The 25,752-nt window shown below is 41.1% G+C and overlaps 1 protein-coding gene across 7 annotated transcripts in view; it reads right to left on the reverse strand.

The window, feature by feature from the left end:
- The window catches only part of FOXP1 (forkhead box P1), a 501,131-nt gene that overhangs the window by 207,333 nt on the left and 268,046 nt on the right, over positions 1–25,752 (reverse strand). For all 7 annotated transcript variants that reach the window (XM_073787565.1, XM_033865275.2, XM_033865278.2 and 4 more), the window contains one exon: positions 21,972–22,156. In XM_073787565.1, the coding sequence (XP_073643666.1) occupies positions 21,972–22,145 (174 nt within the window). In that variant the 5' untranslated portion in view covers positions 22,146–22,156. The remainder of the gene's footprint in view (positions 1–21,971; positions 22,157–25,752) is intronic.

Below are 25,752 nucleotides of genomic sequence, written 5' to 3' on the forward strand. Positions count from 1 at the left end.
CAGACGCCTTCTCTCTTACCTCTTCCTGTCCTTCATACCTTACAACCAACAATCTATTTAGGAGAACCTGAATTTCCGGGTTTTCTTCAGAGGGAGATGCGGACTGGAACACGTGTCTGCCGAGATGTGAAAAGTTGGACTGACCCGCAGAAGGCTGGGGTCTGGGCCTGGGCTCTGAAGCCAGCCTCTCTCCCTCCTTAACCCTCATCTGACAGATGCCCTTCAGGATGGGTGTCTGGTGACGGGACTGGCTCTTCATTTACATTTTTCTGTTGACAAACAGAGTCCATGAATATTAATTATTCTGAAGTTTATTTGCAGAAATGGCACTTTCTAATCCTTATCAATTATTTATTGAAAATCTCCCCCACCTAATAATCTCATTAACATTATTATACTAAGGCCAACAGCAAATATTCCTTTGATAAGTAACAACCCAACCCGTTATCCTTCCTGCCAAATCTCACGTAGCCTCCTCCTTTGCTTCATCATAGGTAACCCGGCTTTTGATTCCAGGAAGCTCTAGGTGAGTCCTCCATGTTTGTTTGTTTTGTTTTTAATAAAACAAAACTCACATACAGTGCCTTTTGAGTTGAAACTGAAAGTTTCGGATATACTACACGAAAGGGAAAAAAAGAGAGAATAAAAATTAAAACCTTGGAGAAATATAGGGATGCCTGTTTTTTGTTTTTTTTTTTTTAATCCCTGTTGGTTATATGCTGAATTATTAAATGGAAATCCCAAGGGATGAAAACCCCACAGTCATGGAGCATGAGTGACCCCAGGGGAACGCCTCACATTTAGAAACATGTGAGAGCCTGAAAGAATGGAATGCAAACAAAAACCACATCTCAGTGACGAAGACATCTCATGTTTAGTTTCATTGCTTCAAAGCATTTTGACCTATGCTACCTTGTTTGCTTCCCCTAATGCCCCTGTGAGGTGTGCAGGACAGTTATTATTAACTTTACCCTACAGATGAAAAAAAACCGAGACGAAGCAAATGCCTAAGGGCATCCAGCTACAAGGTGGCAAGACATGGACTAAATTCTATGAGTTTTGCATCCCGATTCATGGACTGGATCTGTCTTCAAAATGAGGATCTCCTCTAACTTCCTGCTTCCTTTTTGATTCACTGTTGGCATTTTAAAGGACATCCTTTGCTTGGAATTTCACGTTTTAAAGGTCTGGAGTGCCTATTGATGATTTGTTCAGTACTACACTTTCCAAAAATCACCAAAAAACCAAATATCTAAAATAGAGCATGATTTCTAATTTAATCAGAAACTAAAGAGAAAATACACAGCATGAAATTTTAGAAGCAAAAGGAACCTTTGAAATGAAGTAGTTTCCAGAGGCTCAAAGAGTTAGTGACTTGCTACAAGTCAGAGTGAGTTATAGCAGCAAAACTCAAACCCAACCTGGCTGATACCATGCCCTCCCATCAATGTTCTTGGACCACATTTGCAGAGTCCTTGCAGTTTCCAAACTTGAAAGGTCACTTCTTTTTTCCTTTTGATCCAGGGTCGCTTTTTTTTTCTCTCACAGAAGGAGTTTCTCAGCTATTGCCTAAGAACATGAGTCAATATCCCTGAAGATTCCCAAAAATTTGACATGGTTTGATAGGAATAATCAGCCAGGAAGACATTTCAGCTTCGCTCTCTTAACCCCAAAGTCTCCATCCTTGCTTCTCTTCACCCCCACCATCCAACCAATCTGACCCCATTTACAAAGTTTCCAGAATGAAAAGTGTCCTCAAAGAAAAAAAGTTTGTTTTGTTTTTTGTTTGTTTGTTTTTCTTTTGCCCAGCATAAAAACACTGCAAGCATAAAAGGGATAGAACGATTTTTTGATGCAACGTACTGTTATCTTATTAGTAAAACTATACGTTCCACACACCAGACAAGGACAAAGCCTGATTCAAAGTCAAGGTGTTACACATTCGAGGTAGAAAACAAAAGGTCAAAGGAGAGTTGGGGTGCGGGTGGTAATAGGCCAGTTCATGAAGACTATGAAAGTCTTGGAAGGAATTACAGAGGTTACCTCTGGCAAGTCTGATAACAGTGAGACGGAGAGGAGGGCTGAAGTCATCCTACAAGGGATTGCTGGCATATTCTGGGAAGTCTTAATTTCTTTCCCAATAGCCTTTAAGAAAATGTGGGCTTGCAGTAACCAGGATAACCACAGTGAATGAGGCTTTAAGGAATGCAAATTGGGAAACAAACTGTGGTGGGAAGGATGGAGCTGGGAAGTTTTGTTATTATTTTTAAAGAAGAAAGTAAAAAAGCGAAAAGTCATCAATCTTAAGGCATGGTGTGACTAGCAGAGGAACTTCACCACCTGCTGCCCCGAAACAATTTCCTTGAGCCACTACCTATGAATCCTTTAGGGCAGGGGTCAGCAAACTACTGCCCCAGGGGCCAAATCCAGCCTGCTACGTGTTTCCGTAAATAAAGTTTTATTGGAACACAGTGATGCCCATTTATGTACTATCTATGGCTGCTTTTACACAGAGCATTTGTGACAGAGACAGAAGAGTCCACAAAGCCAAAAATGGTTCACAATTTAAAGTAAATTTAAAAATTTGCTGATCCCTGCTCTGGAAGTATTACAGTGAAGAAAAATACCCACTTCCCAATAATCGATAACAAAAATTTAAAAAGCGATGTACAGGTACACACATACACACAGTCACACAGATATACCCTATATATCGAACTTAGTTCTTAATGGTGTTGGTAACCACAGGAATGAACTTTTTGATTTTATCCATCCTGACAGATCGTAGAAGGGCCCACATCCTACCCCAGAAGACTGTTTCCAAACACACCGGGGCATCCATGCAAAAGTTAATCAAAGGACAAAGCCTTCATTTTGTCTGAGCTTAGTTTCTTTATCCATAAAATGTGAGGCTGGATCATCTAAGGAATTTAAAAAATTCTATAACCCTACAGAGAAAGAAAAAGAAGAGAAGCGATCGCATGCATCTATATATTGGGGGTCAGGAGTGGAGATGGGGAAGGAGAATTGAGGATACAGGAGGTAATAGGTACAATCAAGCGGGAATAGATAAATGTGTGTGCAAGGGACAAAATGAAGTTCTTCTATCATTCCTATGGGAGGGACAGGTTTTTTTAAAATTTATTTATTTTTGGCTACATTAGGTCTTCATTGCTGCACGTGGACTTTCTCTAGTTGCGGCGAGCGGGGGATACTCTTCGTTGGGGTGTGCGGGCTTCTCATTGTGGTGGCTTCTCTTGTGGAGCACAGGCTCTAGGCACACGGGCTTCAGTAGTTGTGGCACGCGGGCTCAGTAGTTGTGGTTCACGGGCTCTAGAGTGCTGGCTCAGTAGCTGTGGCGCATGGGCTTAGTTGCTCTGCAGCATGTGGCATCTTCCCAGACCAGGGACCGAACCCGTGTCCCCTGCATTGGCAGGCAGATTCTTAACCACTGCGCCACCAGGGATGTCCCAGAACGGACAGATTCTAAAAGACCTTGGCACCTGTAGCTAGGGGTAGAAGGAATGACCTACTCAAATGTAATAAAGGATTGTTAGGAGAGATCAAAGTTCTGTGAAACCTTCTGGAGAAGAATGCTGAGGTTGTAAGGAGAGTGGGCAGGTTGGGACCTACTCTGGACTTTCAAAGCAGCTTGAGGTGCCAACACGCGAGCCACCCAGACATGTGCATTTTTTTCAGCTCCTGGTACTTGGAACTGAAATAGCCTGGCTTTCTTCTCTAGCCCACCAAGCACGTCTCTTTTTTGGCAATGACAACACAGATGTGGCCGTGGTGACACCTTCGAGGAACTGAGGTTCCCTGCCTCTCAAACGGCGATGCAAAAGTGGGAGATTTTCAAATTCCGACTTTTCTTCGAAGAAAAACGCTTTCCAGCCTACTCCACAGTTCTTGCCAAAAGCAGACCTGCCGGTTTGTTTTTAAAGGTGAGAGAGAGATAAAGATAGACTTAAAAAGATCTGCTGCAGCCTGGTGTCTGGGCGTTTGTGTTGAGCCAGAACACTGACCAGCTATCACGTGAGCTGGATGAATGGTTAAAGCAAAGGACTGGACGCCATCAGCCGACTTTGAGAAATACGCCTTGAAAGTGAAGATGATTTCCCAAACAGGAAACAAACACATGCTAGGCTGCCAGGGAAACGTACATAGTTTGACTTGTAGGTTATGAATCTTTAAAACTCCCACCGTAAGTCCCAGCAGACATCCTTCGTGAGTGCTATCTTTTATTTATCATGCTAAGCCATTTTTTTTGTTGTTGACTACAGCGGTGTTGGATGCGGGCAAAGCACGGGCCACAGAAACATTAATACAAAATACTGCTTGGGGAGCAAAGGACATTGTGTCCACAGGGCTAGTCACTCTTAAAGCAAAATAATCCACTCTTCCAGATATGAAGACGACGAAAATGACTGTGGTGACTTCCAAAGGACTAACGCGTTCACCAGTGAAGCTGCATGAGCAATTTTCTCCAGAAACACAGGGTACCAGAAATATTTTTATTCAAATCCATTTTTGTTGCTTGGGGAAAGGGTTTGAGACTGTTACATAATACTAAGAAAACACAGAAGGTATTTCCCCAGCCCTGTCAGTCAGTGACAGCTGTTTGGGGCACCTGGAGAAAGTTTGCAGTTTTAAGTCTTCTGTTTCCATGGACCCAAACACAAGAGAAAGAAAGGGAAACTTGTCCAACCCCAAATGGTTGCTTTTAAGTTGTCTATAAAATAGCTATTGCAGCCACAGCAGCTTATAGCTTATTACGCGCAGACTTATTAATCCAGCCAGATTTCCCATTGCTTAAGAGCCAACACTTCCATCCCCCTGACTAGCTAAAGAGACAGCCATCCGACAAGTTGCCATGTTGGAGGTATGGTCCCGAGCTTTCAGAACACGCACACTTGAGCTTTATTTCCTCCAGCACGCTGTAAACATCACCACCAGCGCTGCTGAATTTCTGTCGTTTCTGGAGGAAAACAAAGGCCTTCCAATTGAAGTGTTTGGGAAACAGAGAGAATCACGCTCATTTCTGCCCGGGTGTACCAGGCTTGGGTGTTCATTATAAGGATGCAGCAACAGGTGTGAAGCAGGACTCTCCCTTGGAAATGGAAAGAAATGAACCCAGGCTGCAAGATGCTTAAAAGTGGGCATGTTTGCTAAAAATAAGGGCTCAACATAAAAATAAGCAAGGGAGGAAATGGAAAAGCTTCTGTCTATGGGAATATCTGGTATTTTCCTACAGGACTTTTAGCAAGAAAAGATGGGATGAAGCGAAAGAGTTCTGAATGAGACAACCTTTTAGGGTACTCACAATGGGAAGGAGGCCAAGGAAAGTGGGAGAAATCCCTGCAGCCTGGCCTGATCGTCACTACAAGAAACACAACCAGAGGAGACCGCAGGCTGGGATGAAGGGTTCAGGCTGTGGGCTCGGGCAGATGTGGGTTAGAAGCTGGGCTGGTCCAGTTATAAGCAGTGTGAACTTGGGCAGCTAATCTTTCCGTGATGAATAGGAATTTTAAGAGTACTTAGTTCACAGGGTGCATGTGAGAACAAACTGTACTGATATACGTGGGAGTACCAAGCCCAAGTCCGGAAGAAAGGCACTTTCAATAAATTTGCTGTTAATAATACTACTACTTCTAACACCATTACTATTGGTGATATTAGTAATTTCAAACGTATAAAAATCTGTGACAATAGGAATGTTTAAGATTTTGGATCAAATAAAGAAACGCACTCATTTACTGAAAATGGGTAGATTACCTATCATCATCCTGTGTTGTTTCCTCTTCAAAATAATTTGTAAGTAATGTGCCTAAATACGGAATTACTTGGCAAAGCTGGGAAAAAGTGAAGGGGGGTAGAGTTAGGAAACTAGCTAGAATTAATTAGGCCTGAAACTATGAAATTTGAAACTAAGAACACACATTTTCCCCTACAGCTATAAATACAAAATACTAAAACATGAAAAAGTAAACTACCATGTAAGAGAATTAACCCTAACCATTCCCACTGGTAAACAAATGATTGCTAGATGGTTTTTTTAATCTATATAGTTCTATGGTGGGAATGGGAAATGAATACGTAAAAATGTGAAGGCATGGTTAAAAAAAAACAGAACAGCTACAGAATATCTACCAAAATGTCAACAGTTGTTATCTCTGTAAAATGAGATTGCAGGAGATATGATTTCTTTTGTCTCTGCTTTCTTAGCTACATCTTCTAATTTTTCTCCAATGAACATGTAAAGTAATTGTGCAGTAGAAAACGAAAAATCATTTGCTATTCAGTTTTCAATTGAAAACATCTGAATGACACCCAAGCCTCACACACAGCTGGCCCTGAGGATTTCACTCCTGGCTTTGGCACATGCGGGTATTTTGCAGGCACTAGTGGCATTAAGTGCCTGTCTAGGTACCTCTTCCAGCACATTCCGTGGCCATCTTCTAATTGTGCCACAGTCTCTTTGCCAATATTTTATAGTAGTTACCCAAAATGCACCAGTGGCTAGTTATAGCCACACACTGGTGGACCTTCTAAAACTCTAGCTTTAAAACTTTTTTTAATCAACTTTTTTTTTTTTTTCCTGTTTCTAATTTTTTCAGAAACTTCCCAGCCTTCCACAAATCAAGTCAGGCCACAAGAATCAAATACTATCTCAGACTGGAACCTAAACAGGGGACTTGCCAGACAACAGCCTAGGGAAGCTATTGGTTATGTGTAGCGTGTAATTATTTGCTGTCCTGGTTCTAGGTACTAATCCCATGGAAATTACAGAGGGAGGGCAGCATGGAGCATTGAGACATAAAAAATCATTGCCATGTGTAAAAACTTAGATGTTAAAAAAGAAAATGCAGGCACAAGAATTTAGCCAGAAAAAAAAAAATAGGCATGCCAATAAAAAAGCTGCTTCTTACAATCTGGCTGGCAGCGTCCTTCCCCTCCCCAATGGATACTCTTAGTAAAGAAAACATGGTAGATTTTTTTTCTCCCTTGCCTGTATTTGATTTCCAATTAAAAGTAAATATAAACTGAAACACCACCTGGATTTTAGCAAAATCCAATCCCCGCCCTCCCCCCTCCTCCTTTTTCTTAAAAGAAGAACCTGGGCTTACATATACAAACATTTTGCTAAATGACCCGTGGCAAATTGCGTAATGCCAGTAAAAGTTGTGTTTTTTAAGTTATGAGCCCCAAAGATTTTATCTGAAATAAAACCCTGATTCAATTCAGATTCTGGAGGCAAACGGTGTCCCCTTAACTCTGCCTGTAAATTTAAAACATTTGTGTGAGGGGCCCCTTCAGTCATGTTGCTAGCAGGTATGGAGGAGAAATTCTGTATTTATTAGGATGTGTGTTTTCTTTTCTAGAACGGTAAACTGGGGGCACTAACTGCCTACAGGAACTGATTCTCTGCAGTCTTCATGTAGTGCTCGGTTTCTAAAGGAAGAGTTCTGGTTGTCCAACAGGCCTGTGTGCTTCTTTCAATCAATCGTCTCAGTGAGGGAAGACACAAGAATTCCCCTATTCACAGAGGAGGGTTCCCTTGGAGGTCTCCAGCTTGAACGTCTACAATGTTCTAAGGTGATTGGATTTGAATATGAAGTGGCTGGAGTAGCCTAAAGAGTGGAACAGTCTGGGGGCTTCCCTGGTGGCGCAGTGGTTGAGAATCTGCCTGCCAATGCAGGGGACACGGGTTCGAGCCCCGGTCTGGGAAGATCCCACATGCCGCGGAGCAGCTAAGCCCGTGAGCCACAACTACTGAGCCTGCGCGTCTGGAGCCTGTGCTCCGCAACAAGAGAGGCCGCGATAGTGAGAGGCCAGCGCACCGCGATGAAGAGTGGCCCCCGCTTGCTGCAACTAGAGAAAGCCCTCGCACAGAAACGAAGACCCAACACAGCCATACATACGTAAATAAATAAATAAATAAATAAATAAATAAATAAATAAAATATTAAAAAAAAAAGAATGGAACAGTCTGGAGAAGCAACTTGGATCCCCCCGACCTCTATCTCTGGGTCCCTAGGATGTCAGGCAAGCCTTTACCGTGTCCTCAAAAGGCACTGAACAAGGACAATAATGGGGTTGTGAGCACATTTTAAAGGGCTAACTACCGTGCCAGGGCCTTTATGTATATTATTATTCAGTGTATTCGTCACATAAACCCTCTCTACAAGTTATTTCTATTGCCCCATTTTACAGATGAGAAAAGTGAGGCTCAGAGAGACTGGCATAACTCGCTCAACTTCCCGCATTCAGTAAGTGCTGGAGCTGGGTTTTAAACCGTTGTCAGTAGGATTCCAAAATGTCTCGAATGAAATGTTCCTCCTACCTTTTCTAGTTCCCTAGGGCGGTGAAATAAATTTCAAGTGGAAACAGCACACATTGGGTAAGCAACTAGGTATATTTGTATATGATTGTCGCTACAATACGGGACAAAGTCCAAACAAACAAGGAAGGAACTTTGAATAGGGGAGCAGTGGAGAAATCTAAGTGCATTTTTTTTTTCATCTATACTCTTTCGATTGACAACAGACTGACTTTTGTCACACGTTGATGGTGGTATACAAGGATGGCTAGTGGCTGTCAAATTTGTTGGTGGAAGCACTAGAAGTTGGTGGAGAGATAGCACTAGGGAGAAGACGTGTCGCTGAAACCACAAACGTGTCATGGGAGAAAATCTTGTAACTACAAAAATGTATCCCTTGAATTCTGTACAAATTTTTTTTTAAATATAAATATGTATAAGATATACGTATATATTTTATTTATATTATTTTATAAATTTATATTAAATTTGTATTATATTTATATAAAATACTATATAAATACATTGCATAAAATACATATAAATCTTGCTCTAGGGACAGGTATTCTCTGCCATTTCTATACGCTCATAAAAGTCTCCAAACAGTGTGAATGTGCGTTACATAATAATAACTTTTAAATTATAAAGGCAATAAATATCACTGCAGAAATTTTAGAATATACAGAAAAATGAAAACTATACAAAATAAAGTACAATCCCATAATTTGAGGACACGGGGAGTGGGAAGGGTAAGCTGGGACGAAGTGAGAGAGTGGCATGGACATATATACACTACCAAACATAAAATAGATAGCTAGTGGGAAGCAGCCGCATAGCACAGGGAGATCAGCTCGGTGCTTTGTGACCATCTAGAGGGGTGGGATAGGGAGGGGGGGATAGGGAGGGAGAAGCAAGAGGGAGGGGATATGAGGATATATGTATATGTATAGCTGATTCACTTTGTTATAAATCAGAAACTAACACATCACTGTAAAGCAATTATACTATAATAAAGATGTTAAAAAAAAAGAAAAAGTACAATCCCATAAACATACAAAAACTATTGGTAACTTTTTTAATAGGCTTTTTCAGTTTTTTTCTCCCACCAACTACTGTACTATAATTTTTTAAGTTAAAAATGTTTATAATTGATAAAGTTATTAAATATTCCACAAGTGTGTGTCTTAATGGGTACTTATTACTTCTAACTTATGTAAAACCATTTATTTAACCTTTCTTCTAATGTCAGTGATTTAGGGTATTTTTAATTTTTCGTATCATAAATACTACCATATCATAAATACTACCATAATGAACATCTTCAGGTATATACCTTTCCGTTTGCTTCACATTATTTCTGTAGGTTAAATTCCTAATGATGATGATGATGGTGATGATGGTGCTAAAGATAAGAATACCAGCAGCTAACATTTACAGACCCATATACTCAGAATATTAAACGCTGATATCATCCCCATGTGATGGATGTGTAAACTGAGGCACAGAGAAATTAACTGACTTGTGCAATCACCAAACTAGTAAGTGGCAGTGCAGAGTCATGACTCAGGCCAAACAAGCTGGCTCCATCATTTATGCCTTTAGATGCTCTGCCTTTTCCAGTGGTTATCAAGTGTGCCCTAGCCAGCAGCAGAGAATGGGTTAGAAGCACCAGAAATGCAAATTCTTGGGCCCCATCCCAGATCTACAGAATAAAGTACTCTGAGGGTGGGTCCTGCAATCTGCTTTAAGACGTCGTCCTCTAAATGATTCCCATACCTATAAAAAGTTTGAGAACCGCTGCTGAATGCTATACAACTGCTCAGTAAAAGCGTTACCCTGAATCAAAGGGTGTGACTGTTCTAAGCCTCCTGCTACACAACGCCAAACAGCCCCCAGAATGGGCTACACAAGTTTATATTAGCCACATAAGGGGGTGCCAGGGCTGTACGCATCATTTACTGTAATCTTTGCTAATGTGGTCAAAGATCTTCCAACTAGTATATAGTGTTCTTCAGTTAGAAAAGTTCAAGAGTATGTAAACCTGGTGGACGCCTATGAATAAACATAAAATGACTCTCAGGACCTGTGCAGAGTGCTTTATATGACCTTATTTTCCAAAGTTTCCTTCAGAGCTGGCATTGATAGTGCTACATTTAAGATATCCAAGAACTAATTCCAGGGACACATTGGTAAGCATTTAGAGCCAAAAGAGGAAACCTTTTCCAAATTAGAGATAGGTTACTAATACACTTAACATTAATTAAACATAGAAAAATCTGGAAACATTTGTCAAAACACTGAACCAGCTAGCAAATCTAATTAACATGCAGTATGGGCGGTAGAGTGTTTTAATTGGGGGCGGGATGCACATGAAACTGTAATTGCAAAATTACACAAACACACACGTATACACACACTTTTCATAGTGAAAGGTGCTCGGGTTTCATCAGATTCACAAAGGAGGGACCTTAAAGAGGTGAACAGTATAAGAATCATGGAATTAAAGATATGACCTAGGGCAGAGAAACCCACCCACCTGGAAGAGTAAAGAGATTTTTCACTAATTGGGAAATACTGCAGAAGGATAAGTCACCCGATAACAAACTTAAAAATAGAAACAAACGAGAAGGTAAGAAAAGAAAGAAGAAAGGCAGACGGGAGAAAGCACCAGGCCAATGTATTTTCTAGGAAAGACTGTCAGTTCATTAAAATCGCTGGATTGAGTAAAGAGCTTCAAATTTGACAACTATTTTAAAATAAGGTACTATGGTTTCAGTTGTCCTAGCTATATGATGAATAGAGGTGAATGAGCTAAAATTCAATATAAAAGTATATGAAATACGGACACCACCAATCAAATGACCAGCCTTGTCAGCTCTCATCTAATCTCTGGAAATCATACACTCAACTCAGGCAATGGTCTGTGTAAACAGATAGGCCCCGGACCATTTCCTGGAGACCAATCAACTCAGATGCTGGCATCCAGCATAAAATGACCTCTACTTACCATATGCCTCCAGGCCTTCCACAATAGAAAACCACCCTTGCTTCTCACCAAATTAAAAATGACAAAATGGCAAAGATACACCTCTTGGCCACTTAGTATCTAAGTCATAAGCCAAATCCACATAGCTCAGTATATACCTTCTATTCATCATCTCCTGATTGAAAGGGTTAAACTAAATCATCTGGTGTGCACATAGTGAGTTACCGTTTCCTCAGTTTTATCAGTGTCTTCAAAAATTCCACCAGTACAGACACAAATAAACTCTTCCTCTCCGGGTTACTGAAGATTTATTGCTTAAATCACGTACGTGTCGATTAATCAATTGCATCTCTTCCACAGCTTACCTTCATGTGCTTTGAAATTGTTACTAGTATTTAATGTACATGTTTATGTCTTGTTCTAGTCCAATTAGTTCATGAACTTTATGAATGCAGGGAGATATTCAGGACATTTCTTTGCATCTTCTAGCCAACCAAGAGACTGCGAATATAAGATATGCTACTTTTTAATGCGAATTTTCTTTGGTAGGAGAACACGGCCAAAGATGTCTGCTCTTCGAGTGACTCCCTCAGTGTCCCACCCTCCATTTTCTTAGTAGGCTGGCTGATTATTCTTCTAACCACCAACTGTGCCAAAACTTTTCATTTGTAAGATGTATACAGGATTAGAGGATTAGAAAGCAACCCTGCAGGTATGATGACAACTACCCGTTAATTTACCATTTTAGAAAACGCAAAAGAAGTCTTAAAGTATGAGATATATACATATATATGGATACTTTAGAAAAAAAAGAGGGAACGATCCTTCGGTTTTGTTACTTGACAGTAAGTGGAGAAGGTTCTGAAAGGCAAATCTTGCCACGTCTGCCATTCACTAATCCAGGGGGGTCAACAAACTTTTTCCGTAAAGGACCAGGTAGTAAGTATTTTAGGTTTTGTGAGCCACACGTTCTCTGTTGCAACAACCCCCCTCTGCTGTGGTAGGGAGAAAGCAGCTGTAGACCAGAGAAAAAAGGGGCATGGCTGTATTCCAACAGAATCTTTATTTCGAAGAATAGGTGGCAGGCCAGATTTGGCCTCTGCCTTAGTTCCCCGACCCGCAGTATGGTCTGCAGGTTCAAGACAGTGCTTTGTACCTAGAACTTACCCAAAAAAGGTAATGGGTAATGAATGGCTGAGACAGGTTTAAAATAATTCCAGAACGCAATCTTGACAATTATCATTGTGAATCACTACATTACAGGATATCATCTTGACAATCATAACGGGGAATATCGCATACCCAGTTTATGCAGGATGCTTTCTTTCCCTCTTACAGCATATTAATGGTACAGTAAGCCTGTACATAAATGCCCATAACATATCCGTAGAATACACGGCACAAACTTTGTGTTTGTAAGACAAGTGTAAATCTAACGAAATAAATCAGCAGATCATGATCAAAATGCACGTTGCCAAGGCATTTTCACTTAGTACCTTGGCATGTTGAATTTCTATTGCGTGGAAATGGAAATATCATCACGAGGAGGGAAAAAAATGAGGCAAGTTAAGCAATATTATCACAGTATTATTTATCATACACATTAGGACCAAAAATAGTCAGGAAAGAATGAGCATTATGTCATTCTCTCCCAGTCTTTCACCTTGAAAAGGGTGCTGAGTTCTTAGAGAGGATAACAGGAGTCAATACAAGAGGCTATAAAGATGGAACGACTTCTTACCGTGCAACCTTGAAAAATTAACACAATCATTACAACAATAAAAGGCTACTTTTGCCCTGTTCTAGGATGTTACGTCTTATTTTATTGAATTTTTCCAAAACTCTTTCTTCCTTTGGCTCTGAGAGGCCCAGCTCTGCTGTTGAGAAGCAAAAGACATTTTACGCACAATTTTCCCTCCACACTAGAAAGAGGTATACTGTGCCCTTCAGTGAACATAAAATTGATATTATCATCTCTTAGTTTATATCTCACTACTTAACCTTCAGATTAAAAGTTATTGGATTTGAATGACTAAGACATCATGTCACCTTCCCTTCAATGTGGAGAGAGGGGTGTTGGGGGTGAGGGAAGGTACAGTGATAAAAACGCCGATTTCAGAACAGCTGACACTTGCCTCTCTTGACAAGCGACATGATTCTGACAATTACTTATGGTTGCGTGGATGAGAAAGGGTGTAATAAACAGTCTACTTTAGGAAACTCTGCGGAAGATGAATCTGCGTCAGGAAGTTCATTTTATTTTGGGTACAGTCTCAAAGGCACAGTCTAAAAATGGGCCTACAGAGTTAATTCGGGGAGAACCTTAGGGTTACCAACTTCACAAAATAAAAAATCCTATCGCCTCCGAAGTCAGTATTTGCACTGTCAGTTTATATAGAAGATACTGGAAAATACTCTCTCGAGAAGGATTAAAGAGAACAGAGCTTCCTTCCCTCCACCCACCTCTACGCAGGGCTCAACTTCAACTCACAAACAAGCCCTGCTCTCCCTCACCAGTTGAATCTATACCTCCTAAATAGGTCTTCCAATAGCACCAACTGTTTAATAATTACACATTGTGTTTTTCCAACAAAGGAAACACAACAGGCACTCCCTTCACCTTAAAAAAACAAATTCATCTAAGAAACCTGTGTCAATATGAGACACTTTATCAAAGATCTAACTTGGTAGTTTTGTTCTCGAAGAGAGATAAGCGCATTCCCTGATCAATAGGAACACAAGCAGTTTATCAGCACTTCCCATGTGACTTTTGGAAGATATACTCATTAGTAACTGGCAGAGGCTAAAGGGAAAATATTCGATAATTTTAATCTGAATAAACACATACAATCAAAGTAGCGAGTCTGAGTGACATAGGAGGGTGTCTTTTTTTTAAACAGCCTTGAAACAAAAGCGGGACTTTTCCAAAATAAATCCACCCTTTATTTACAAATTATGTTTGTGCCTTCTTTATCATATCATAATAACCGATTAGTAACCGGTAGAAAGGAGCTTGGCTTCTCCTCCCGCTGCCCTTCTCTCTTTGTTTCACGGTGCACTGTTTTGCCCGTCATTCAGACTGGAAATCTTGAATCACCCCTCATAACTCCCACTTCTTGATGCCCCCACATCTCCTATTCCAAAAGGCAGTGTCGATTTGCCAACATGCCCTTGAAATGCTTGCTCGTGACCCAGGCCTTCCTTTCTCTTTCTGTTTCATTCATTCACAGAGGCTAAGAACTACTCTCCGCCAGGTACTGTGCTCTGTGCTGAGGAATGAATATCAGGGGATGAGAAAGGCCTATCCCTGCGCTTATGGGGCTGACAGCTGACCAAGGGCTTCCAAGGCAGGAGGAGAAATGCAGGGAACAAGGCAGGGTCAACAACACGGTACCCTCAATGACAGAAGGCCTGGGTTGGTGTCCCACTGCTAAATCCAGGACCAAGTGCAATGGCCTCAGAACTACGATTAATCTCTCCAGATCTCTTTCCTTCCAAGCCAGGCCGGGTCCAACCTTCTTTTTTACCTTCAGTCTACCACCTCTTGGATGGCCTTTCTTTTCAGCTTGGAAACCTCCCCCTGGCTTAGGAACTCAAGCCTCCCACAAACTGACCTCAGTTCAGCTTCTACTCACCTTCCCACCCCTCCAGGCTTTCTTTTCAGGCTCCAGCCAAAGAGACCCTCAAGTGATGCTCCCATACTTTCCCAGCACCTCACATAGCAATGTGGTCCCCACATTTCATCACACATAGGCGTGACACCATAAAGACGAAATGAAAATAGGCAAACAAATGAATTAATGAATTTCAAGAAACTGCAAGCTAAGAAACAAAGTTAAGACGTGTTTTGCAGTCCATTTAGCAGCCGCCTTGAACCAAAGCTGAGGCCAGGCCAGTACGTGAAACTCTCTTCACCACATTTTCGTGTGAGAGAGGGGGGAAGAAAAAATACAGTTGTATTTCCACAAACCAAATCAAACACAGTATTCAGCACAGGGTCTCTGGAATGGTACAAGTTAACACTTCATGATTACAATAGATGTGAGTTCAAAGACCAAGTGATGAAAAGAAACTTTCTAATATGGGGTTCAGTTCCCTACATAAACTTCCTTCTCTCCTGCTTCATCCACCACTTGCATTTATATTGCTATTCTACTTTGTCATAAAAGCAGTTACCTTGTAACCCTTTTTATCAAACAATCTGTACGCTACCTAAAAGGACGCTAGACTCCATCGGGCGGGCTATAGGTTTACATTACACAAACACACCAATTCTGCCTGTTCAGCACTGGTTGTCAATAAAGGCAGGCACTTGCAAAACAGCAAAGTAGGTTGCCTGCCTTCAGAGAACAGATAGGAGCCTGCCAGTTGTGCAAAACAAACTCTTTGCAATCACCCAAGCTACTCTGTCAACAAATTACCATTAAAGTCATCCCTCCTGAAAGTTCAAAAAGATTTCTGATTAGACAAGAGATAGGGAGCATTTTTTTCTTTACTATTATTCTTAGCTCACAGGTCAGGGCTGAAAATTACCTTCCCAAAGGAGCAATGCCTTGCGAGTGAAGGTACGCTTCACTCACGGTGAAATGCAGCATCCGGGTTTCTAGGACTACACTCTCTTATGTACTCGACTCTTTTTTTTCTGGGCCATCTTAATTTTCAGTGGAGAGATGAATGACACACAACTGTTCAGAAATCAGAACTTGAAAGAATTTCATACAAGGCTCACATCCCGGGTTACATAAATCTTTGACAACAATATTTGGATGGAAGGCAGACCTAAACAACAGAGTAGAGAACTAAATTTAGCATTCAGGGGGAAAGATGCCTTTTCCAGAAATAGCTACAAAAGGAATTGAGAAAAAGCACAAGTCCGTTATTGTTGTGGCTGCTTTTTCTTTATTTGTAGGAATTATCTGAATTCCTGTCTGTTCCGTTTCAATTTGTTTGATTTTCGCTAACATGTTGGTGGCATTGATTCCTACAAAATATTTTTGACCATCAATATCGTCTATAGTATTTGAACTCTACCTTGTATCCCAGAAGAGGCTATCTGAGCAGAGCAATTCCTTTAACTTTTTTTAATTTTATGATCGAAAACTATAGCTTGGTCTTTATCTATGAGTGAAGGAAGGCGCTGGCCCCTATCACAGTCCCCAGCCCCATGAGGGCACCTAATAAAGATGAATAATCTCTTCTTCTTCTGTACTTTCTTCTGAAAGCTTCCCTCTTAGGATACAAAGATGCTGAACATCTTTACCCTTCCAGTGGCGTCCAGAGACCCTCCCTTTCAGACACAGTCCCTGGCTGCTACAATGGGAATTTGAGGGGATTCCCTACAGACTTCATAAGGAACCTTTTTCAAAGAAAAAGAGAATGGTAAGGCTGAACTGGCCACTGACGCCTCATCTTTGCACCTACAGATACATACCTAATCACCTGGGCTTCCCTCTGTAGAAGCGTAAACAAGCAAAGGATGGCCTCTGGAATTTAACACGGTCCCCCACAGAAAGATGGGGGAGAATGAGAAACAAAGGGAGGGCCCCTATCATACAACCGTACTGCCCATCCAAACACTGACAGCTATTTCTTCCAGACACTGTTTTCTACAGAGGCACTTAAAACTTGACATGTTGGTAGGACATTCTCCCTGTTCTGTTCGATATCCACTAGTAACTAGTAACTTCAGCCGATGCAGGGGACACGGGTTCGTGTCCCGGTCCGGGAAGATCCCACGTGCCGCGGAGTGGCTGGGCCCGTAAGCCATGGCCACTGGGCCTGCGTGTCCAGAGCCTGTGCTCCGCAACGGAAGGGGCCGCAACGGTGAGAGGCCCGCGTATCGCAAAAAAAAAAAAAAAAACAAAAAAAAACTAAAGGAAGGGATTCATTCTGCCATTTTGACAACGAAGAGAAGAATTTCTGAGTGTCTCTGGTCCTGTGTAATGACTCATCTTTTACCTCCTTCAATGGCTCATTGGCAAAATTCAACCCAGTGGATCCCCCTCCTTCTCGTGCATGATTTTGCAGAAGCTCCCTATCCTTTCTATTTCTCGTACCTCCTTAATAGTCATTGACTGTTTTTTTTCTTTTAAATTATTAACATGAAACATGTACGTCTTTTGGGCTAGAAGGTCCAACACCTTAAACCAAATGTCAAAGAAGCAATAATGAAGTAAACACATCACTTGTCCACACTCTCCAAATAATATATCTTTGAATTCCATATTTAGTTTATTGTTTTTAAATGTTCTTCTCACAAGACTACTTCTAAACTGCCCTTCTCACATAAAACGACAGCCACACCTCAACACTCTAGCAAGCAACGCTCTCCCTACATGGATCTGCAGACAATAAAAGTGCCAGGTGGTACCAAAAAAAAAAAGAAAAGAAAAAAAGCCCATCATGAAATGGAATGTTGTTAAGAAATAGCTGTTTTATTTAACAGCTATTCATTTTTATTGAATAAACATTTTCTAGTATGCATTCTGTTAATTGACCTGACAGCATATGCTGTATACGGAGAAACTTCTAAACATTATGCTCTATGTAATATGCTTATCTGAAAAAGCTCTCATTTGCAGCAATATGGAAATAAAATCCTGCTTTCTAAAACTCAAGACTTTTAAAATGCATTAATCCACACAGTTTGTGAAATTGCTCTGGACATTTTAAAATCCTTTCTTTAAGAAAGAAAGAAAAAAAAAAAACTTTAGTAATTGGTAATAGTATTTGTTGCTGAGTTTCATAATGGAGTAGTCCATATCCAATACAGAACTTTCACAGACCTAGAAATGGGACGGGGATAATAGGAAATAAAAAGCAGTGATGGTACTGGGTAAAGAATTATTCAATGGCTAAAAAGAAAATGTTCAGAAGCATTATCAAATTATATTATTAGAAAACTATTGTTATAAGAGTTTCATGCCCCAGATACAAGTAGAGTTGAAACATTACAGAGATAATACATTTAGTTTTGAGGAAGGAAGACAGTTTGTGAGTGTGTGGGCGGGCTCCTCCAGCTAATGGTAGCACCTCTCCTTGGCCGATGGCTTCTGAGTGATGATGGCAACGTCCAGAAAAGAATCACCAACTCCACTGCCCAGAGGGTACAAGTCAGCAAAGGTACTGGGTGGGAACTCAGGCTGACTGCCGGGCTATAGGCTCCCTGACTTAGTAGCAATTCACCTCCCAACAATCGTTACCCTTGTAGGAATACTGGCCACAGTTACCAGATCTGCTGATTTTTCAAGAGAAAATGTAAAAGCCAGACTTCTCGCATTTTTCTAAGTGGTCAACATAATACACACACACACACACACACACACACAGAGACACACACACACACACAGACACACACACACACACACACACACACACACACACACACACACACACAGTCTGTTTGGACCCGATTTCACCAACCTATAGACCAAACCCAGCACAGAAGTCACTCACTTCACAGCGAATCTTCGTGAAAGCCCTCCATCCTGAAAGGACACTTGCTCTCATTCGTAATTATCTTTGGTAATATCGATCAAACACAGAGAGGCTTGCGTTTATGTATTTTAAATCCCCGCACTAGGTAAAAATTCTCCCTATATCGTCAATGATTGTACTGGTGCAACTGGAAAATCCTAGAACATTTCAGTTTCATACACAGCATAATTAACTCATTTTTATACCAAGTCCTTTTAAGCCAGATCTTTTTGTTCCATGGACTTCTAACATATTTTACAGTTCTAATTCTCTTCCACTGTCCTACATTAATCAAAGCTGTAACCCCTGTTGTCTTTGTACTACAGAGTCAGAATGTGCCCCTGGCGAGGAATGGGGGAAAAGTCAACAGGAATTAAATTTCAGTGCAACTGTTTACTCAACTGTGGCCTGCAGTTATTGAAATTTTATCCGTGGTTTTGTGTGACTACCGCAGTAATGAATTCAGCATGGCTGTGATTTTCTCATTGCTGGTATTCTCACTTCAAGTAAAAACCTGTAGAATAAAAATGACGAAAACAACCCACATCCATCACGCTGACATTCGGATTTCTCCGAACTGTTTAATTGTAGCAGTTTTCAGTCTGTTAGAAAACTGATGATGCGAGTCCCGTAAAACTTTTCTCAATCCTGTCGGGGTTTTTTTCTTATTTCATCTACAGATTTTCTTTCCCCCCAACAACCTGTTAAGAGCCTCATCATACACTTAGGGAAGTCACACAGCTGTCAGTATTTTATTTTAAAAGACCAAAAAGGCCTGCCGAGCACAATACGTGGGGTTTTAGCCACAATGATAGACCCAACTGCTTTCTTCCTTCCCAAAACATGTCCTTGGCAATTAGAAATAAAATTGTTATAAAAATTTTAAAAGCACTTCGAAGTACAATCAAAAGGTATTGACCTTTATACCAATAACCCATAACAACATAATTTCCAAAGTGGTCACAGCCGAGATAAAGAGGAAAGACATGAATAACTAATTTTGCTACTGATGGTTTTCAAGGAAGATGCTGTTAATATGCATGTATACAACTTTCTTCTGTGAGGTCAACTTGTGGTTGCTGTTCGTGGGGTCAGGCTGTGTGTGTGTGTGTGTGTGTGTGTGTGTGTGTGTTGATGGTATAAAAGTTTTTGGCTGGCTTACGACTTTGAGATAGTGGATGATTTTCAGTTTTTCAAATAAAAATCAGAAGAAGTTTATTTTCATTTATCCAATTAACATAATCTAAATACTACTTACTCGGGGTTCATACCACATCAGTCAATAGCCCCACTTCAACCACTCCATAAAGAAACAGTTGACCGGGCTTCCCGGGTGGCGCAGTGGTTGAGAGTCCGCCTGCCGATGCAGGGGACACGGGTTTGTGCCCTGGGCCGGGAAGATCCCACATGCCACGGAGCAGCTGGGCCCGTGAGCCATGGCCGCTGAGCCTGCGCGTCCGGAGCCTGTGCTCCGCAACGGGAGAGGCCACAACAGTGAGAGGCCCACGTACCGCACAAAAAAAAAAAAAGAAAGAAAAAAAAAGAAACAGTTGACCTTGGCTTCTGTATGGTAAGGGCACAGAAAACGGCAAACCAAATTACCAACTCTTTATTCTCAACAGAACCATCAACATCTGAGAATATCAAATGAACAAATACACACACAAACACATGGATATCTTTCTACCATATACTGATAGGTTTTGTCAATAACCGCATTGGGTGGAATTTGGCCATTTGCACTAATGCAAGTGCCCAAAGTTTATACACAACATACATCATAAATCCCAGCTGATGTGATGCCCAGGAAGCAGGCACTATCGGATTTGAGCTGCCACTAAAAGAGAGATTAAATCACTTCAAGTCCTCTGCATTAAGACCTTAGCTTGTCTGTTAGTGTCCCCTTTCTCTCTGTTGTATCTTTCCCCAACAGATTCCATTGTCTCATGCTGGTTCCACCAACTTCTGATAGACTAACAATCTAATGGCTCCTTATTTGTAAAAAATTCTTAGTAAGGAGAAAATAATACATGTTTTAGAGCCTGTCAAAGGCTATATCCCTAAAACAAGGAGGGACTGCCTTGCTTCTCTGATATAGATTCCAAGAAAATGGTTTGAGAAAAGGTTTCTGTTTTTCTTTCTCTTCCCTCAACCCCCAGCACAATTTCCGTTTCACTCGAAAGTCCAAAGATGCACCATTCTTTTTACACCTTTTTCCAAATGGCACCATTACTTTGTACTGAATAAATGAATCAAACACTAAAATGTAACAAACATCATCCGTTATCATTAACAAAAACAAACAATATTTCCTAATTACAAGAGAGGCTGGGAAAACAATGCTTATCTTCAAGCAAATGCTATTTACTTATTCGAATCTGCGTCAACACTGGCCACACAATGCCATTTTCTGGGTCACACCCTTTACCATTTGGAAATATTTTACCAGTCACTCCCAGGTACCCACTTAAATGCCTACAAAGGATATAACAGAATGAATACGTCGCAACTTACGTGCATTTTGGGGAGCCACCACTAAGAGAGCGTTTAAAACATTAACAGGATTTAGTCACATACCAACTGCCATATGTATGTAAGAAACAGTTGTAAGTGGCCCATCTCCCGAAATTCCTCCAGGTAGCAGCAAGCACTTTCTTACCCCGATGCCTATGTTATTGATGTCTTGTTATTTACCCAATTCTGCTTGGGTATTTCCATTTATTTCTATTCTCCTAAGTCACCTACTTTCCTCTCTTATAGCCCTCATTTCTCTTTTATCCTTGATCCCTTATTTTGTTTCTCTCATCATAAGGCTTAATAAGTCTATGTATTTCTTTTTTGATTCAAGCACTGGGAACCATTTCTCCAAAGATCTGTTTTATTGCAAGTAGTTAAACTTTAGGCTGACACATTAGAGGCTCAAAGGAAGTGGCCAGAGGTCCACCCAACCTCATTTTCAACCACCATTCCCCAAGACAGAGGGGGCTTCCAAGACTCTACTTCTCAAGCCCTTGGCAGTTCCGTCTCTTAAAGCCAGTCACTGGGGCCCTGCTGCGCTAGTGGCTTCAAAGATGGTGCTTACGGTCAGAGAGCTGGTGAGCACCAGACATTCGCAGCGGTCAAACGTCAGGGTAAGCAGTAGCATCGGCACCCACCGCCCGCCACAGCCCCCGCTCCAGAGCTCAGTACCTGCTGCTGCTGCACGTGGGCCAGATCGGCCGCCCCCACGTCCACGGCCGGCGTCTCCCCGTTGGGCCGCCCTTCCCGGAGGCCGCCGCACTCTAGTAAGTGGTTGCCGCCGCTTGACCCATTCTGGATGGCTGAACCGTTACTTTTCGTCTCAGTCCCAGATTCTTGCATCATGACTCAAAAACCTGGTAGAAGGATTTTGAGGAGGGAGCCGGGGAGAAAGAAAAAAGCAGCTGTTAGCACAGTTGTTGTATATTAGGAGAAGGGCCCTGCCTTCAGTGTTGCCAAAATCTGTAAACAGTTGTCATTTCCTTTCACTCACGTTACCCCTTAGAAATGGTCCAATTGCCTAGTTTTTGAATACGGAACTGTAGAGCACAGGGAACTCTACCACTATTCTCTAACAGCCTAGATGGGAAAAGAATCTGAAAAGGGACAGATGTACGTATATGGATAACTGAACCACTTTGCTGCTGTACACCTGAAACTGACACAACACTGTACATCAACAAGAGTCCAATATAAAATAAAAATTAAATTAAAAACTTGAGAAAAACAAATTCAAGTTTTGTTCTGAGAACTAGTTCTGAGAACTAGTATTGTTCTCTATATGTTATCTTTTTCCCCTTAGAAGAGAACAATTATTTTCAGGTGAACCTAGAATTTATGGTTGAATTTCTGTGATTACATTTGTGATTATTATATATTTTTTTGCTCAAAAACTGGTAAGTCATTCTGTTCAGCGTGTAACGTTACATTTTAGTATGTGCAGGCTCTGTGTTGTGTGTTACACTCTTAGAGAAATATTCTGCAAATTCAGTCTATCAGGAGATGACGCACATTACCAATAGGCTCCCCTGAGGTAATTCGTGCTGAAAACCCTTACACTCAAAACCCAAAAAGCATTTTACTGATTCACACTCCTTGGACTCATTCAGGTATTGAAACTCTTCAAAAGTGGCCTTTCCAATAAGATAGGCCTCTTTGAGGGAGAGGAAAAAAAAACTCCCCACTTTTCAGAAGCTAAACAAATTCAGACTCTTATCTTTGCCTTATGGTTAAAATTCTCCTGAGAAGTCCCATTCAAAGTTAGGTGTTTCTCATACTGGATTCCTAACCTCTAGCTTGGTTTAAGGCCTGAAAGGTCTGGGCCTTCTTATGTTTGTTTTGGAGAAAATGTTGCCTAGGCAGACCGAAGAAAAGTTCTGAATCTGAAAGTACTAAACATCAAATAAAAAAAAAAGAGATATATATAGTAGTCCCCCCTTATCCACAGGGGATACGTTCCAAGATCCCTAGTGGATGCCTACTGAATCCTATATATACTATGGTTTTTCCGATACATACATACCTAAGACAAAGTGTAATTTCTAAATTAGGCATGGTAAGAGACTAACGATAATAACTAACAAGAAAAGAGAACAATTACAACAATTACTATAATGTCAGTTATGTGAATGTGGTCTCTCTCTCTCAAAGTATCTTGCTAGACATATTTAATGCCTTTTCCATCTTAAATAAGCACTTATCACGCACTATGGCCATAACTTTTGCTGCTCGAGGTATGACAGCAAAACGAGCACGAATTTCTTTTTTCTTGATTCGTTCTTCCCATAGATCTTAGCAACTTCACCATGTGATTTTTTTTCTTTTCTTATTACATTGAGAACTTTCCCCTTCTCTCTCTCTCTCTCTTTTTTTTTTTTTTTTTTTTTTTTTTTTTTTGCGGCACGCGGGCCTCCCACTGTTGTGGCCTCTCCCGTTGCGGAGCACAGGCTCCGGACGCACAGGCCCAGCGGCCATGGCTCACGGGCCCAGCCGCTCCGCGGCACGTGAGATCTTCCCGGACCGGGGCACGAACCCACGTCCCCTGAATCGGCAGGCGGACTCTCAACCACTGCGCCACCAGGGAAGCCCTCACCTTCCCTCTTAAAGGAGGCACTTTATGGCTTCTCCGTGGCACATCCAAATTGCCGGCATCACTCGTCTTGCACTTTGGGGCCATCATTAAGTAAAGCAGACGTTACTACTTTACTTAAGGTGTAATAGGTGAACACAAGCACTGTGATACTAAGACACAACTGAGATGGCGACTAAGTGACCAATGGGTGGGAAACGCTGGACGAAGGGGTGACTCCCAGCGGGTTGGAGCAGGATGGTGAGACTTCATCACGCTGAGAATGGCGTGGAATCTAAAACTTAACAACTGTTTATTTCTGGAACTTTTCCATTTAATATTTTTGGATTGAGGGTAACAAACCTCAGAGAGCAAAGCTGTGGATGAGGGAGGACAACTGTAAGTCCAAGGCGAGTCGCTAGAGAATGTGGCCTTTGTGTAAACACATGTCGCACTCCTTGTTGCTCTCTGGGTACAAAACCATTGTCCCAAGGAGGCAATTCAGCTCTCAGTAAAGATGCCCAATTATGACGAAAGACAATATTTGCTAATATCAATTGTGACCACCTACTGATCACCAGTGTTGTGTCAGTCCCGGGGATTTATATGTATTCTCCAGTTTAGTTCTCAGGACAATTCCTAGCCCCAGTTTCTACATGATAAAACTAAGGCTCTGTGAAACTTCTTTTATTTTGCCCAGTAAATATCATAGCCACTAGTGGTGGAACCAAGATTTGGACAAATTCAGTCTGATGTGTTTTCTTAAAGTTGAGGTGAGGCGGGGGAAGGCAAACAGTGAAGATGCCAGGGTCACACTTCAAGTAGAGAGGCCAGAAAAAACAACAGTCACTAAAGGAAAATGGCAGCTCAAACGCCCAAGCTGAGAAATGCCCGTATAATTAAGACTTCAGTAAAATATGAAACACCAATCCTAGATAAAAGGGGAGGGAAGATAAATTGGTTGGGAGATTGGGATTGACATATACACACCACTATATATAAAATACGTAACTAATGAGGACCTACTGTATAGCACAGGGAACTCTACTCAGTGCTCTGTGATGGCCTACATGGGAAAAGAATGTAAAAAAGAGTGGATATATGAATATGTATAACTGATTCACTTTGCTGTACAGCAGAAACTAACACAACATTGTAAAGCAACTATACAATTTTGTATTAGTAAAAACTAATTTAAAAAAGAAGGGCAGAAAACTTCTAAACAAATTGATTCAAATCATGGAAAGACATGTGTACCACCAGTGTTGCAGATTTTCTCCCCCCACACGTGAAATATGTGACAACAGGGAAATTTAAACACTCTGGACATCTTTAGAGGAGGTTGCCTTCTTGCTAGGATTGGTTTTAAGTCTCTTTTCTATAAACTCGTACAAAAAACAAATGGAAAACTTAGAGCAGAAAAAGTCCTATCTGTCTTTATTTCCTTTCAGTGCATAGTATTATCCAATGTAACTACAAACTTCATAAACCCAGAAGACATATCTTTTTTTAAAGTTAATCCAATACTGAACTGGATTAAGAATGGCATTTTTTGTTAACAGGTGGGAAACAAACTCAGACACAACAGCTGATTCACTCTCGTCTCTTTAGATCAGATATTTCAGTGATTATAGTCCTTAAAAAATTGTGTTCATAGTCTCACTGTCTGCAGAGTAAAGAATCTACCAAAAAACAGCTAAAACTTCCTCCGGTATGCAAGAACCAGGCAAAATGCAAGTACCTAGTTTATCACCAAAAAATAAATAAATCTGTCAAACGCAGGTACTCTTCCCCCCGACATTTCAGTTTCTCTGCCACAAACTTGCCCCTGCATATAGAAGCGAAGGAAAAGACAGTGTTTAGGGATTTAAGGAAGAGAACGGT

This window comes from Tursiops truncatus, chromosome 10 (assembly GCF_011762595.2).
Source record: "Tursiops truncatus isolate mTurTru1 chromosome 10, mTurTru1.mat.Y, whole genome shotgun sequence".
NCBI classification, from domain to species: Eukaryota; Metazoa; Chordata; class Mammalia; order Artiodactyla; family Delphinidae; genus Tursiops; species Tursiops truncatus.